General features: G+C 46.4%; 1 protein-coding gene across 1 annotated transcript in view; it reads right to left on the reverse strand.

The window, feature by feature from the left end:
* Nucleotides 1-13,618, reverse strand: part of MTUS2 (microtubule associated scaffold protein 2) — a 58,003-nt gene extending 44,385 nt beyond the window's left edge. The window contains exons 1-2 of the mRNA XM_065423280.1: nt 13,565-13,618; nt 5,473-5,539 (exon numbers count right to left, since the gene is read on the reverse strand). Of these exons, the coding sequence (XP_065279352.1) occupies nt 5,473-5,539; nt 13,565-13,618 (121 nt within the window). The remainder of the gene's footprint in view (nt 1-5,472; nt 5,540-13,564) is intronic.
* Between the last annotated feature and the right edge of the window lie 3,832 nt (nt 13,619-17,450).

The following is a 17,450-nucleotide window of genomic DNA, read 5'->3' on the forward strand; positions in this document are numbered from 1 at the left end:
TTATTATAAACTTTCAAAAATGAATACTGCATAATGTGGCATTGTTCATTAGAATTAATACAGAGAGGGAGGATTTGGCCCATGAAACAATAACTGTATTAAGATGCGGCCTGTGAAAAAGTTTGAGAAACCTTGACTTAAATTTCTTTGGTGACATGATGTAATATTCAGTATTGCCAACCTCAAACATTCAGAACTCATGAGTTGGGCCCCCACAAACTCACTCGATATCTGACCTATCAGTCCTCATCCTCAAAGGAAACCTGCAAAACACTTTTCAAAAGATGAGCCTGGGAGCTTTAATTCAAAACATTGCTAGACATTAAAAATCATGATCTTCATAAAGATACTGGATTTATGGTTAATCACAACAACTTGCAACCCACTAATCTCCCCTTTTGTCCTGGGATTACAAGGGAGTGAATGGGCTACTTCACCTTGAATGGTCCCCTTGAATATGTGCTAACTACTTGTGCTAAACTATCTGTTAAATCTAGTGTTTAGCTGTGACACTGTTAGTACCTTTTCAGACCTGAAGAAGAACTCTGTGTAGCTCGAAACCTTGCCCCTCTCACTAACAGAAGTTGGTCCAATAAAAGATATCACCTCATCCACTTTGTCTCTTTTAAATAATGTGACAGCACAAGGGATTGTATAAAAATCATGTGTCCCTGTAGCTAAACCCCATCACCCTGGTCCCTTTCAAGTGTTCATACTAATAAGTTCAATAACAGATTTGCAGACCTTTGATATCGCTACTTAAAAATGACCTGACAACTTTCCAACAAGTGATGAAAAGTGCTTTTTTGAAATGTTCTTTGTAAAATAGGCCCCTCCCATATGATTTCATAGTGTAAAGTTTGTCTAAGTTTAAACTAATATTTACTGAAACTTCTGTTTCTATTTGACATTGACTCCGCTTATGCATAATATGTGTTTCTTACTTTACTGATCACTTCCTTATCTGGGAAGTGTGAAACCAACTGTCTTGGCATGATTTTCCTAGTTTTGTGGCTGTGTTTTATAATCAGTTGAATTACTTTTTAAAATGTTAGCTACATTAATTTCTTTGTATGGTGTGGCTTTCTGAACAGTTTAAAGAGCAGGATACATCATTGCAACTGGAATTGTTTTCTTGATTTAAACACTGCAAATAAAAAAAGTTGGGACATATTTTTGAAAGTTAGGTTAATGCAAGTATCAAGTATTTAATCATGTAACTTTTTAAATAGGTTGTTTTCTCATAGAAATCCCAGGTTAATCCATACAGGGAAATACAACTAGAAAGTCCAAGGGGTTTTTTGAGCTGTGGAGGCTTGGCCCGTGCAACATGTGGGGAAGGGGACCCCGAGTGGCTGCAACTTACAACTCCCAAGTTCAGGTCGGCGCCGTGAACGTTTCCTGCCAAGCTAGCCAGACGGTGATGGTCAGGAACATTTCCCGGGAACCCCACTCTGCCTGGTGGCCACGGTCCACAGCAGCATCCCTCCTAGTCCTGCGCCGCCTCCCGCTGCCGCTCCCAGGGCAGGAGCCAACGCCGGGCTCCAGTGATCTGAGGGGGAGAGAGACGGCGGGCGGCATCCGAGCGTGCAGCCGCCTCCTCCCTGGGCTCCAACTTTCCCGGCTCCCTGAACCACAGGGACCGAAGCAACTTCCCCCCTCTCCTCCCCTCCCCCAGCTCAGCTGCTGCTGCACAGGGGAAGCACACGGCCGGGGGCGCACGGGCTGGAGAGCAGCGGGAGCCAGGAAAGCTGGAGCCCGCGGAGGAGGCGGCTGCGCTCGGATGCCGTCCGTTGCCACTGCCCCTCCCGGAGGGCTCCAGCGATCTGCAGGGGACAGAGGCGATGGGCAGCATCTGAGTGCGCAGCCGCCTCCTCCCCGGGCTCCAACTTTCCCGGCTCCCTGAACCGCGAGGCCCGAAGCAACTTCCCGCCCCCCCAGCTCCGGCTGCTGCTGCGCTGGGGAAGCGCCTGGCCGGGAGCGCACAGGCTGGAGAGCGGCAGGAGTCGGGGAAGTTGGAGCCTGGGGAGGAGGCAGCTGCACGCTCGGATGCTGCCCACCGCCTCTGCCCCCACAGATCGCCGGAGCCCTCCAGCAGGGGCAGTGGCGGCAGTGGCAGCTCACACCCCAGGGAGCCACAGAACCCGAGCGCAGTGAGGGGAGAACCGGGGGATGTGCCTGCCCGGGCTGCAGCCCGGCGCCCCCCCCCCCCGGGGGGACTCCTGCAGCGGATGCATGCGGGCAGCAGCCTCCGTGCACCCTCCCAGCTCCCCCTTCACCGTGCTCAGGCTCTGTGGCTCCTGGGAGCAGGCTCATGGCCCTGTGCCCAGGCGGCAGCAGCGGCTCACATGCCCGGGAGCTGCAGAGCCCGAGTGCGGCGAGCGGGGAACCAGGGGGGGTGCATGGGGACTGCCGCCCGCATGCATCTGCTGCAGCCTGCAGGAGCGGGGGGGGGGGGGCTCCAGGCCGCAGCCTGGGCAGGAGGGGTGGGGGGCACGGCTGCTCACCCTGCGCCGCGCTGGCCCCTCCATGTCTGGGGCTCGCCGCTTTTTGGTGCCCCCAACCACTTGGCGCCCTAGGCGACCGCCTAGTTTGCCTAGTGGTTGCACCGGCCCTGCTGGCAAGCCCTAGCACGAATTAAGCACTGAGGGAGACCCCCCTCATTCAGTCAGGCTAAGTACAGTTCTGCTGCCCTTTACTCATACAATATGGATAACAACATGTCATGACCCCCACATTTAATACTTCAGTGATTTGTAACCCAGCATCAGCCAAAATTGATCAGTTGGGCAGCAAAGCTCTGTCTGCTGGATACCTAGGCAGAGTAGGTGTGTTCATGTAAATACAGTCTGGTCCTGAAGCCTTTCCCCCTCCCCTGGCTCATCACTGGCTGTCAGGGCAGAGCTCATTCAGACCTTGCTTACAAATCATAATTTTAAATGATAAAGTAGGCCAACATTGCCGAAACGAATGTGCCGACATTGTCATAAATAACAGCTGTATGAGGAAGCTAGTCTTTGTTCATACTTTTCAAACCCATTCTGCTTTCTCAGGTACAAGTATTTTCTCATACACTGTGTATGCTTTGAAAGTGTGTATTAATGTTTGAATTTCAATTCAAATTTCCAACCAACAACTAAATTGGCAACACTGCCAATCGGGGACATTCAGGGAGCGTGTAGGGTCTAGGGAAAACCCTGCCGCTGGTGCTCCCGGCGATAGCTGAGCCTAGGAGCAGAGACCATTTCAGGTGCATTTTATTTCCTTAGGCAAGCACCTAAAACAGCTGCCTATGTTTCTCGGCTGGGACTCGATCCTGCACAGCAAAGGTGTCTAGTGCTGTGTATATAAGTGCCAGGTAAATAGTGATGAGTAGGGCAGGAAGCAAAGAGGAACCTGATCCTGCATTATTGAGAGCGTTGCAATGTGACCTCTAGACTGTGTACAGTGGTTTACACCTTTGGCTCCTAGCAACACTGGTGTAAATGTGGAAGGAGCTCTATTGATTTCAGTGGATTTACACTGGCATAAAGCTGGAGTAACTGGGAGTAGAATCTGGCCCTAGCCAGTGCTGCTGCTTCTTTGCGCCTACACATAGCCTCCACTCACAAATGCATTGGAGTGCAACAACCTTGTGTTCCCTACTGTGCGCTCTTCAGACTCAGAGACAGGCAGGATCAAAGCCAGACTGTTAGTGATACACAGAACTTGAAAACAGGGAATAGGTCTTCGAACCAGAGCAGAGCCCTTCAAATGTTCCCTCCCTGCCTGAAAAGCAAAAGCACTGCGGCAATTCCTTTGGGAGGGGAAGGGGAGAACACAGTAGAGATGAAAACAGAGATAAAAGTGATATTGCAAATGTGATCTCAGCTCCCGGTGGACCATTCTGTGGGGATGGAGCAGTGAAGCACTATCACAGTCTGGGTAATGCAAATCCCTTTGAGGGGCACAGCAGGGAGCCCAGGTTATTGAGCTCCAGCACAAGTGTCAGGGAAGGGTGGTGTAAGGGTTTTTAAAAATGGAAGAAGACAAATAAAGTTAAGCCTGAAGTAAAGTCTTCTGCACTGAGTGGGTGTCTCACACCTGCTCTGACTCTCCAGAGTGTGGGTTAAAAAGGAATGATGGGGATGGGGGTGGGGGGGGGGGGAAGGGGGAGGGGAGACAGGCTAGCAGGGTCTGGGGAGACATGGATAGCTCAGTGGTTTGAGCACTGGCCTGCTAAACCCATGGTTGTAAGTTCAATCCTTGAGGGGGCCACTTAGGAATCTGGGGCAAAAATCAGTACTTGGTCCTGCTAGTGAAGGCAGGGGGCTGGACTCGATGACCTTTCAAGGTCCCTTCCAGTTCTAGGAGATAGGATATCTCTATTTATTTAATCACAAGCCTGATCAAGCTAATAATAACACTTCATATTAAGGTTCTGTTTATATAGGGTTACTATATGTTATAAGCATGTTGGAGTATGAGTTATCGATGATTATAAGCAATCAGTTACCCTATCGGACTCTATAACAATTTATATAAAACACCTATTGATCATTTATTAACCCTTTATGAACCATTTTAAAATGGAACCTTCCTATCAAATGCAACCAAGTTAATGAGGCTCTTAGCTCCCCGCTCCCCTCTTTGGCCTTAGTCTTGCCATTAGGCAGGAGTAGTGTGGAAGCTGTACAGCCATGCTTTCATTGATACATGTTCAGCAGTCCCTGCCCCCCACACACACCTCCCCAGCCCGTTAATTGCTTTTTGCTCTATGGTAAGCATAACACACCCCATCTATGCTGGGAAGATGCAGGTACAAAGAATTCAGCCTGATGTCTGGGCCCTGAGTAGAGCCCGTTTTCCTCTTCCTAGAGATGCAATCAATGGTCTAATGGTCACTGCCTTTCCGATCAGCTTTCAGAACAGAACAAAAAAGGGAAATGTGCTCACCCAAATGTACATAGAGTAAATGGGATGAGTGGCACCAGTTGAGTTAGTCCCTGCCTTTCTAGGCACGGAGAGATTATAACCTATTTACTAAGTGTTAGTTTTTGTAGAACACTGATTTTGGGTTTTGATCTTGGTGCTCTTCTGTTTGTAACCAGGGTGCAGTACGTGTAAACTCCCACAACCAAAGTAATGAATTCCTAGCTAACCGTGCACTGCCACATCTGAAGGTTTTCTGAGCTGGGTGGCATGTTCAGATGCTGTTAGAACAGAGGATACAGATTTATAGATCACCGTCTGTGAATAGTAAAGATAATGCATGATTAGCTCCAGTGTGTACGGTTATGAACCTGTCTCCACAACAACAATGAGGTAAAATTATTGTTCCCTGCAAAGCCACAAAAATTCACCACTGGGCTTAGTAAGATACTTTATTACAGCTCTGCGGGTTTCCTTGTACCACACGACAAGGAATAACTGCTTTTGTTACATGCGAGAAAGGACATTTTTCACATTGTTAGTATCTGAAGCCCTACTTACCAACTTCATCCCTGATGTTTGCAAGCTCGACTGATAGCTCCTTTTCTTTCACAAGGGCACTTTCATTCTGTTAAAAAAAATAAAAGGATATGTATAGTCCCTCGATTTATCCCAGATAAGCACTCTCACATGTTTATTTACTAAACCAGATTAGGTAAATTCTTCAGATCTAGTTTTGTAATTATTATGAACTAATTCTCTTTTAAAACCAACTGTGGAAGCCAGCATTGACACAATCATGTTTCACAGTAGACTAAGGAATACAATATTATATTTACACACACCTCTGTATTTGCAAATCAGTGTTGGTGCATGTCTGGGTTCCAGTTTGTGTGGACAGCACATACAAAAGGGTATTAATGATATTAACATACACAAACATGTTTGTGTCCCTGCATATAGCAATACAGCTAGAGCTAGATAGAGCAATATACATATGCACATAAATCTGATTGTGTATATTAATATATAGCATTCTGTACATAGTATGCATACAGTACACTCGCAAATACCAGTAATAACCTGACTTTCAATTCTATATTTCCAGCTTTACGTATGGACATGATACATTTTAATTAGACCAGAAGAAAAAAGACCACCTCAAAAAAGGAACCCCTGAATTCTTTTAACATATAATAAAGAATTCAGACAGACATTTAGCCAGAAGAATATAAAACATATTTATACTGGCAATACTAAGATGTCTCTACTAAAGAGTAAGGATTTGGGTAGCAGATATTTCATAAGAGCTGAATGAATCACGAGAGAAAGCTAGCTGCAGGGAAATCCACAGGAGAGTGATTTAGTACAAGTGATCCCAGTGTAACAGCATGCACATAAAGCCACTTTTAAATTGGAATATATTCTGTGATACATTAGGGAGGAGACAAAGGAACATATCCTACTGGGAACGTCACCAATAATTAGGAAAACTAAATCAAGCTACTATAAATATGCCCCCGGTAAGGAAAGAACCAGAGTCTTTAAAAGGCACTACAGAAAAATCATAGTCAAGGCAACATGCAAGGTAGCAGCAAATTCAATGGAAAGGAATCCCAGCAAGTAAACTGGTCAGCAGCACGCAGGACTGAAGGGAATCCAGGCACTTTAAGGACCAGTTCAGCAGCAGGCATTATGAAACATATGGCAGAAAGCTGGTGATTCTGTAACCTATTTTTATTTCCCTGCAGTCCAACAGTTAATTTAACAAAAATATTAACAGAAATAAATGATAAAAAAGATAAAATTAAGAACTAAAGAAGAAGCTTTTTATAAAAAGGGCAGAAATACAGTAAAAAAAAAAAAAAAGATTAATAGACTGCCCTTCCTGTCCCTCTTGTTTCTTCTTTAGCCTGCAGTGAGCACATCCCCTCTGCAACCTTCCTGTGCTCCTGTGTGTTCTGTTTTCACATTGCCTCTGTAATGGGCATGTCTCAGCACAGCCTCTCCCACCGGGTGCCTGTCTCTATGACACAACACCATTTGACTGGTTTTAGGCCATCTTGGATGAACTGTAGCAAGCATTTTGAAAAAAAAAAAAAAAAGGGATATATATATTGTTCTAAAATCTAGGCCATATTTTAGAGTAGAAACTATATGTACATACACACACACACACAAATCATTTATAGTCTTAGAAAAGAGCTAGAAATAATGTTAAATGCACTATTTTATGGCTGGGAGCAGACTGTAGTCATGGGTGATTCTGCAGCCCCCTTTCACTGCCACAGAACTGCAGAGCACCACGGTCCCTGGGCCTGATTCCCATTCACACTTAGGTCACTTTTCACCACTCTGGCAGTGTGGAGGGGCCTCAAAGTGGGAGTGATTTATATTTACACCCACTTAAAGGTCCTTTTTACTTGACTATAGCAGTGTAAAATGGCCTTAATTTAAATAAATCAGCTGGTTTAAACTCTTAGTAAATGTGAAGGCGATGTCACAAAATATCCAACCAAACAATCAACAAGAATTAGAAGGTCCATTTTATCAGAATATATTATATATCTGCTGTCAAATATGTTCCAACCATTAGTCGGTGAGTGTGATACTGTGACCACATCCACCTGTCTATTCACTGCTGCCAGGCTGACTGTTATCACCCACTTCGGCTTCCAACCAGTGCTTTCACACACCAACCGGTGTATGTTCCAAGCCAACCTTCCTCCTCCTCTTCTAGTTAGTTCCTCAATTTTTGGGTTGGGAACCAGCAGCAGGTAAGCAGGTGGCATTGGGCATGCTACGCTGGGGATTAGTGAAGGTTTCTGGCAGCGGGGAGACCAAGTGAGTTGAGATTTGTGACCTCCCCTGCCTACATCCTGCATCAGACTTGGACTGTGTCCTACTTAAAAAAAAACGTTCTAAACACTATGTGAATGAAATGACAATATTTACTGGCTAAGCTTCTACAGCTGTTAAGGTCAGTTTACGCCATAGGGCAGCGTTTCTCAAACTGGGGTCCGCGGACCCCTGGGGGGCCCTGAGGGTCCTCCAGGGGGTCCATGGGCCCAGCTGAAAAACTCCTCCCCCTCCCTCAACTCCTCCCCTGCCTCCCAGCATGCCGGGGAACAGGCTTCCTACCTGCCCTGGCTCTGCGACGCTCCCAGAAGCAGCCCGCACGTCCCTGCGGCCCCTGGGCAGGGAGGGGGTAGTTTTATTTACCACTTCACCACTGTTGTTTACTATAGTAACTAGTAAACCCATCAGCATTATTACATGATATTTGTTTTGCAGTAATGCCTAGAGGCCTCAGTCAGGACTGGAGACCCCACTACACTAGGCTGCGTGCAAAGTTTTGTTGAATAAAACATGCAAAGAGGTGAGCTGAACTGGTTGAGAAATGTATGGGTAAGTTCAACGCTCCTCTGCTTCCACCAAGCGCTCTCTGTTGGTGACAGTATACTGGCAATCTTGAGAGCTGTTTCCCAAAGCAGCAGCCCTGAACAGGATCCCCTTTATGCAGAACATCACAGCATTAGCCAATACTAGTTGACTAACACAGTGGGGTCATTTTAAGAAGCATTTTAGAGGTGATACAGTCAATAGAGATGTAAAAGAATTGGGAGGCGGGGACGGGGCTGCAGGCAGAGTGCAAGGGGGTACATCGGCTATTTTATTGCCAGATACACTACTGCAGCTGGGCAGCACTCACTCGTCTCACCAGCTCTCACCTTTTCAAACAAAATCTATTTAATGCAAGGACGCACTACATAAACCAATTTCAAACACATACATACATACCGAAGTCAGACAGACACTTGTTATTATTCTACTTAAATGAAGACACTGAAAAACAAGTAAATAATTATCACATCTTTGCAAAAAAAAAAAAAGAGAGACTGTTAAAAATGGAACCTCAGCAAATTTCTGCCAAGTTATTTATCTTACAGTTAAAGTAAAAAAAAAAAAAAAAAAAAAAAAAAATCCCATGATGAAACCCAGCATGAATGAATGTATAAGCTCTCTTCATAGGACCATTTTATGCTAACTTGTAACTTGAAGTGGTGAATGAGTTCACATACTTGGGATCCCCTATCGCGGTCAACCTTTCACTGGAAAAGTCGCCACAACAATGTCTAGACTGAACAAGAGGGTCTAGCAAAATTGCAAACTGACAGAACACACAAAGATCTGTGTGTATCGTGCATGTGTTATCAGCACACTTTTGTATGGGAGTGAGACATGGCCCTTATACTCTCATCAGGAAAAGAGGCTCAACAGCTTTCATATGCGTTGCCTTTGTCAAATCTTTGGAATCCCCTGGAGGGACAGAGTCACCAACACTGAGGTGCTCAAGCAGGCCAGCACACCCAGCATGCAAACACTCCTCAAACAGAGAGGCCTCCACTGGCTTGGGCATGTGTGCCGAATGAATGATGGGCACATCCCAAAGGACACATCCTCTACAGCCAATTGGCATCTGAAAAAAGACCCAAAGGACGCCCAGAATTGCATTTCAAGAATGTGTGCAAGCAATACGTCAAAGAAATGGACATGGATGTGGACAACTGGGAAGATCACACTCAAGACCGCAGCCTTTGAAAACAAGAGCTTAACAAAGGTCTCCGGAGTTAAGAGAGGAAGCCGTCTAGCTTAGCGGGGGGAAAAGAGCTCGCAGAAGGCAGAGCCCAAAGGGTCAAAACATCACCTTTAAACATCACAGATACGGCAGAGATTGTCTCTCTCGAGCGGGTCCCTTCAGCCACAGCTGCCATAACACCAACTGAGTAAATTCTTTACCTCTCAGAGGCACATACCCGTAGTCTCTTGAGATTGAAAGATGCCTACTGCTACTAGAGTGCTAGGAACAGAGGACATAGGACTCAAAGGGACCTCTTCAGTCATCAAGTCCAGACCCCTGCTATCACAGGCAACCCCATCATATAATCCTGTTCATGAATTTATCAAACTCGATCTTAAAACTAGTTGTGTTGTTTGCCCGCACTATTCCTATTAAAAGGCTTATCCTAGTCTTGGAGATGACTGATATATTGATTACTCTCTCCAGAATAACAGAATGTTTTCTCTGAATGTGCTATGCTCTCTGAGTACAGAGGATGGGCAGTAATTGGACACTTGGTTCACCCATATGAAGACCACAGTGCTACCACACTTAACATCCCCTGGGCCCTGCGCTGTCAGTAATAGCCCAGTTTATTTATTGGCCAGAGATTTCTGACTGCCTTCCTGGATCTCGTCTTGCAGTTTGCAGGATGTGAAATGTATAGATTAAATTCAGTGCCAAATATTTTAAAATAATCCCTCTTTGAAAACGTTTTTTTCTCTTTATTAGAACAATGCCACATACATTCAATTTTCCAATTCTTTATAAACATCCTTGAGAAATAGCCATTGATTTCAGAGCCTTTAACTGATGGTTTAGTGATTCACCTTTGATTTCTCTCTCTGACAGAGGAGATAGGTATGACATTAGCTAATCTTCATAACGACCAAGAATATCCTGGATGTGCAGTGAACTCACAAATCCCTGACATGTTCTATTATCTTAATTTGCTTTGTTGGTGGTACATTATGTGTTTGGACTGTAGGTATTTGTGAGACCAGTGTAAATACTACACTAATATGAAATGAAAAAGCCTCTCTTCATCTTCATCAACACAACTCTACTCAGAGCCACTACTTCAATTCTGGTAAATAAAACCAGCAAATCAGGGATTCTAGCACCAGTTAAACAAAACATGACTGCAAAGCCAAACTGAATCCGATGAGAAAACACAGCATCATCAAATCCTGTGCTGAGGTTCATTTGGGTCTAGTGTCAAAAACATCACTATTTTTACATAACTCCCCAAAACAAAAGCTAACATCTGCCAAAATAAATGTGTAAGAATCAAAATGAACATGACAGACCACTGAATTAATCCACTCCATTAATATTTATAGCAACAAAGAATATGTAACAGAAGACAAAGGAACAATCATGCTCCCTAGCCCTGAGCCTTAATAATCAAGCTTTATGACTAGAGGGCTCAAGGGATTAAAGGGATCTATAGCCTTTTCTTCTCCAGGTCACCAGTTTGAATCCAGCCCTAGGTGACAGTGGCTGAGGGCCAAATTCAGCTCCAGTGTAAAAAGGCTCAACTCCCAGTGAAGCCAGTGCCACATCTTACAGTGTTTCCATTTCTACTAAATGAGAAAGGAATAAAACTATGAGCCTGATTGTACATACCTCACTCAATCAAAACGTCCTTTGCACAGATTCTGACCTCACTTACTCTGGATTTACACCAATATAACTCCAACAAAGTCACAAAAAAGAAAAAGCAATTCATCCAAATAAATATCAGCAGCTAATCACAGTGATAGGTTGTGCCATCATCTCTGGTTAAGTGACTTGCAAGCTTCATTCTGCATCCAGGTACCATGGTGACTGGGCATTTTAAAAATGCCTTGATATTACAGACAAAGGGATACACCAGGGACAATGAAATGAGACACTGGGCAACTGGAAATTTGCCTCATTAAGGCAGGCAGGATTGGGACCAAAGCTTATGGAGCCTGTTTTACACCAGTGTAATTGCACTGATTTTAACAGAGTTACACCAGGGTAAAGCTGAAGAGACACACTGGAGAATCAAGCTCTCCATGTAACCAGCCTCTGACTCCATCGTATTCACGCCACCTTATCAAGTGTGATTTTTGGTTTTGATAATTGTATTTTTATTGCTTAGAAGCATTTGCTGCCACATCCTATGAAGTAATGCACATGGTTACATTGCACATATTATGGAATAGTGCAAACTAAAAATATGGTCAAGATGTAGATGTAAAGTAGAGTAATATAATCATTATTATATTCACCAATATTGGTCTGTATCCTGTTACCTTTAGTCCTTATTCAGGCAGAAGTGTTGACTTCCAAAGGGATTTGCCCCGGAGTGCCTCTTCTCTGAGGATCTCAGAGAAATACTAATGATTAAACCTCACAGTACCTTGTCAGGTAGGTAAATATTATTATTCCCACTTTACGGATGGATAAAATTAGCCAGAGAGAGGTGTAGAGAATTGCCAGGTGCTACTTGGGATGTCAGCAGCAGCTGGGAACAGAATACAGGAGTCCTGACACCCTGTGCTCTTTCCTCAGACCATACTCCCTTCTGCCACAAGGTCTTTAATAAGGATGCTTTTGGTGTGTTATATTCCAAGTTATAACCATACATGTAATATCGCCCTGAGCATTTCTTCCATTTGAACTATACACAGTACAAACATGCGTTGCACACAGATGCTCCATAGCATTTGTTATTATAGCCACTGTTTCACGTTACCTCTCTGCACCTATTGCTTTGAAAATATTTCAGAATGTTTTGGTGTGGAAATGGTGTTTAATCACCGTTGTGCTTGGTTCACAGTCACTTGGAGCAAGGCCTTATATTATCATTGGAAGGGCAAGCATACACATTCATAATACTCTTACAGCAATAAATATTTCAGCTGATTCTTGCAGGCGCAATAACGAAATCCCATTGCAACCGATGTTCATAATGATCGACTATCTTCCTTTCCAAAAAGGGGTGACTTTAAAAGTGCCATTTCAATCATAGTAGATAGCAGGCAACCTCCCCCCACAATTCCCCTTAGGTTAAAGTTTCCAAGCAGAACTGATCACCAGGATGTTCCCCAGTGACTATATTTTAATGAGTTTTATATTAAACCATATATTTTCCTTAACCTGGCTGGCAACATACCTCAAGCTATATTTGAACATATATTAAATAAATGGGAGGCAGGGAGAGCTTTTCATTAGACCTATTATATGGATCTTGCAAAAATCCAGCCTTTTATTAAATATACTGCACCAGCAAGTGTTCCTGCCAAGATCTTTTCTATTAACCAAATTAAAATCGTATGTACATTCTCTTCCTGTTCTGTATATGCTCAAAAATCTAGGCAAGTGTCCAAAAGAATAGCATGACGAGCTACGTGTTAGAATTGACATACAAATTCTCTCCCACATGCTATCCTCTAACTACCTGTGGCTATGATATTGCTCTTGGTATTGACACATGTAACACAGTTCAGTTCAGTGTTCAAGGTTTTGCTTGTGTACAGATTCACCCTCACAAAGGAAAATGTATAGTTTGCTTTGTTTCTTTTCTAATGGATTATATAATGTCAGAAAAGGAGGAACAATAGAGAGGTAAAATCTTAGGACAGCATGAGAATGAATAATCTCTGCAAGTGAAAAGCTAACTTTAAAACTCCATGCAGGGATCCTGCATAACTCGAGCTCCGCGGGTCTATGAAAAATGTATGAAAATCATAACAACAAATCAAGGCAATTGTAACTAGAGCCCATGTCCCTGGTACCTTATTGTTTTATGAAAATGCAATTGTCACTTTGAGACTGCAGGATAAAATTATGTAAGGCACTGCAGTGTATGTGAAACCAATGGTTTGATTTGATACTAATGAGAAGTCAGCACATTCTAAATAAGATGAGCATTACACCCCTCTTAGTCACCCCAGGCACATTACCTACATTAGCTAGAGGAAGGAGCACAGATTTAATCAGCGTAACGGCTAGCTCTCTGCCCTTTCAATGAAGCATAAAAAGGAAGATGCAAAGTACCGTCTTGTCCAGGCACTGAAGGCAGTAATAAAGCTTGCAGCAGCACTGGCCCATCCTGGCAGGCTTGCTGAAAAGGAAACCGGCTTCATTCAGAGTGAAATTCCCAGGCAGCAGTAATGTCACAAAAGGCAGATGCGCACTGCTGCAGGCTGCCACAACTTGCATGTGGTCCCCTCAGCTACCTTATTTCTCTTAATAACTTCAGGAATCCAGAAGAAGGAGGTGTAGGAAGAGGAGGCGGAGCAAGCAGAGGGTGAGCAGCCTGTCAGCATCCTGATGTAAGGAGGGAGAGTCACTTTGCCACGAGAAGGTTCAGAGTGAGGCAGATCAATAGAGATGCAATAATAGAGCATTTACGAATTTCATCACCCTCCGAGGACAGCCAGACTCTCTTCCCTGCAAACCAATGGCCATCAGCTTGCCCTACTCAAGCCTCTTCAGCATTATGTTCTGGTTTATCTGACATGTTTGTCCACAAAAGACCATAACGAAGACCACGATAACATGAATGTATACAAGCAAAGCAAAAAAGGAAAAAGATTTTGAAACTTAACAGAGTAAGCACAAAATAGAGTGGAATCTAGCTGAGGATCCGTGTTCCCATAAAAGGTGGGTCTTTATTGTCCTGGTCCTCAAAGTTACATTGAGTTATTTACAATGATAATAATAATACTGTGCAATTATATACTGCCTTTAATCCAAACATCTCCAAATGCTTTATAAACATTCATTATTTCTTACAACATCCCTGTGCCAGAGGGAAGCACTATTTGTAGGGTTGCCAGGCATCCGTTTTTAGACCGGACTGCCCGGTCGAAAAGGGACCCCAGCGGCTCACCGAACGGTCATTAAAACCGTTCGGCAGTGCAGCGGGGGCCCAGGGCTAAGGCAGGCTCCCTGCCTGCCCTAGCTCTGTGTGGCTCCTGGAAGCGGCTGCCAGGTCCCTTAAGCCCCTAAACCAATGGGCAGCCAGGGAGGCTCTGCGCGCTACCCCTGCCCTGAGGGCCAGCTCCACAGCTCCCACTGGCTGGGAACCGCGACCAATGGGAGCTGTGGGGGCGGTGCCTGTGGGTGCGAGGGCAGCGCGCGGTGCCTCCCTGGTCGCCCATGAGTCTAGGGGCTGCAGGGACCTGGCAGTTGCTTCCCAGGAGCCATGGTAAGCGCTGTCGGGACCCTGCAGCCTGAACCCTCTCCCACACCCCAACCCCCTGCCCCAGCCCGGAGTCCCTTCCTGCACCCAAACTCCCTCCCAGAGCCTGCACTCCGCACCTCCCCAACACCCCAACCCCCTGCCCCCTCATCCCTGGCCAAACACCAGAGCCCACACCCCCAGCTGGAGCCCTCACCCCCCCCGCACCCTAACCCCCAGTCCCAGCCAGGAGCCCCCTCCTGCACCCCAAACCCCTCATCCCCAGCCCCACCCCAGAGCCTGAACCCCCAGCTGGAGTCCTCAGCCCCTCCTGCACCCCAACCCTCTGCCGCAGCCCGGTGAAAGTGAGTGAGGGTGGGGGAGAGTGAGCGGGGTGGGGCCTCGGAGAAGGGGGCAGCGGTGGGGCCTCAGGGAAGGGGTGGGACAGTGGTGTTTGGTTTTGTGTGATTAGAAAGTTGGCCACCCTATTTGCCTTGTTTTATGGATGGGTAAACTGAGGCACACTGTTGTGCTACGCTCAGTGACACACTGACAGCAAGTCAACGGCAGCAATAGGAACAAAAGACTTTTTGACTCCCAATCAATTGCTTTAATCACTAAGCCCTCTATGGGGGTAGCACGATGCAGTGTATAGGACCTTGGCTTGGGATTGGAGACCTGGGTTCTGTTCCTGACTCTGAGACTGACTTGCAGTGTGATCTTCAGGGCCAGATTTCCCATTAGGCACAGCAGGCATTCTAGGAGCACTTAAAAATTCGAATGTTGCTGCTCCCGGGTCCCGGCAGGGGGTGGGGCCGGCTGAGGGGGAGACAGCCCCATGCAGCTCTGCTGGAGCACTCCTCGCTCAGCCTGGCGGATAGCATCACCTCCCAGCAGGGCCAGGAGGCAGGGCTTGGGAAAGTGGGTCTCTGGAGAGAGAGTTTGTGGGGGGACTCTGGGCAGTGAGGGGGCAGGGGACGCTGTGCAGTGGGGGTCTGTGTGGGGCACTGGGAAGTTATGGTGGGGCTGCACGGGGGGCGCTGGGCAGTGGGGGGGTCTGTGGGCGGAGGGGTGCTGGGTGGTGGGGTGCCTAAATTTAAAAGTGGCAGGGTACCCCTGCCACTCGTGGTAGTTAGGAACTCTGAGCTGCGGCGGATGGTGGGAGTATCCTGCAGCACTGGGCTGCTTCCAAGTGGCGGGGGCCCCCTGGAGCTCTGAGCCACAGGTGGTGGGGAGGGGGACTCCAAAGTGTAAATCTGGCCCTGGTGATCTTGAGTAAGTGACTTCACCTCTGTGTGCCTCACTCTCTGCATCTATAGAATGGGAATAATATTAACTCCTCTCCTTTGTAAAGCATTTAAGACATTGAGGGATGAAACATGATATATAAGCGCTAAGTATTATTATTATGGTATGAATGTGTTTGGTTTGCCTTTTTCTGCCTTTCAGAATTCCTAGCCCAAACCTGAAACTCTAATTGGTGCTTTTTAGATTTGTAGACTGTGAATTTCAGGGCTGCCCTGGGGGGGGCAAGTGGGGCAATTTGCCCCAGGCTCTGGGCCCCACAGGGGCCCCCACGAGAGTTTTTCGGGGCCCCTGGAGCGGGGTCCTTCACTTGCTCCGGGGGCCCCGGAAAACTCTCGCGGGGCCCGGGCCCCCGGAGCTTCTTCCACTCCGGGTCTTCGGCGGCAAGGGATCCTTCCGCTCCGGGACCCGCCGCCGAAGTGCCCTGAAGACCCACGGTGGGGGGTCCTTCCGCTCCGGGACCCGCCGCCGAAGTGCCGGGTCTTCGGCGGCAATTTGGCGGCGGGAAGGCCCTGGTGAATTTTCATTTATTTATTTAGTTAGTTACTGGTGTTAGATGAGATTTTTACACTAAATACATAATTGAGTCTGTGACTGCTTGTGAATTTTTATTTAGTTACTTACTGGTGTTAGATGAGATTTTTACGCTAAATACATAATTGAGTCTGTGACTGCTTGTGGCTGGGTAGTGCAATCCATTAGAGTGCTTGTATAATTAACCCTGTGTTTATAAAAGGCTTTGTAGCCTCCAAGCATCCTTCTACTGAAATACCTTAAATGGGCAGCTATTTATAGGGGAGTCCTCTTCAGAGACCCTATATATATAATAGACAAGAGAGCCTGTTGAGTCACACCCCACCCCTTCCCTATTTTTAGGAAACATTTGTACTGTGAATGTTAAAGGAGTAGAAACAGAAAAGTTAAGTGCATTATTTTTCCACAAGCCTAATCTCAAACCAATCAAACATACAGAACATTTATACTGTCCTTCAATTAACCCAGAACAACTTCCACTGTGGGGGAGCTACTCAAGTGTCACGCTAGCATAGCCAGGCCCGATGGCAGAAATTCCAGGCCCCAGCGCCAGGGCCATCCCTAGGGGGGGCAGAGCCCGGGGCAGAAGTGACGAATATGTCACTTCCGGGATTGCCCATGCTGGCCCGCGGGGCCCCCCAAAGCGCGGAGCCCAGAGTGGTCTTGTGTGCCTAGGCGCCCTGCAGCCCACCTGGGCGATTTAAAAGGGCCCAGAACTCCCAGCCGGGGGCTCCCCGGGCCCTTTTAAATTGCCCAGGCCCCTGGGCAATTGCCCCTTTTGCCCCCCATTGTCCCCCCGTTGGTGGGCCTGAGCATAGCTCAGTTCTGGGTGTCCCCAAGTAGGCACAGTGTTTTGTTTTTAGTCTGGTCAGGGATGTGTGAAGTGTCTTGGACAAAAGAGGAACCAACAAAGAACCT

The sequence above is a fragment of the Emys orbicularis genome, chromosome 1 (assembly GCF_028017835.1).
Source record: "Emys orbicularis isolate rEmyOrb1 chromosome 1, rEmyOrb1.hap1, whole genome shotgun sequence".
In the NCBI taxonomy this organism is placed as follows: Eukaryota; Metazoa; Chordata; order Testudines; family Emydidae; genus Emys; species Emys orbicularis.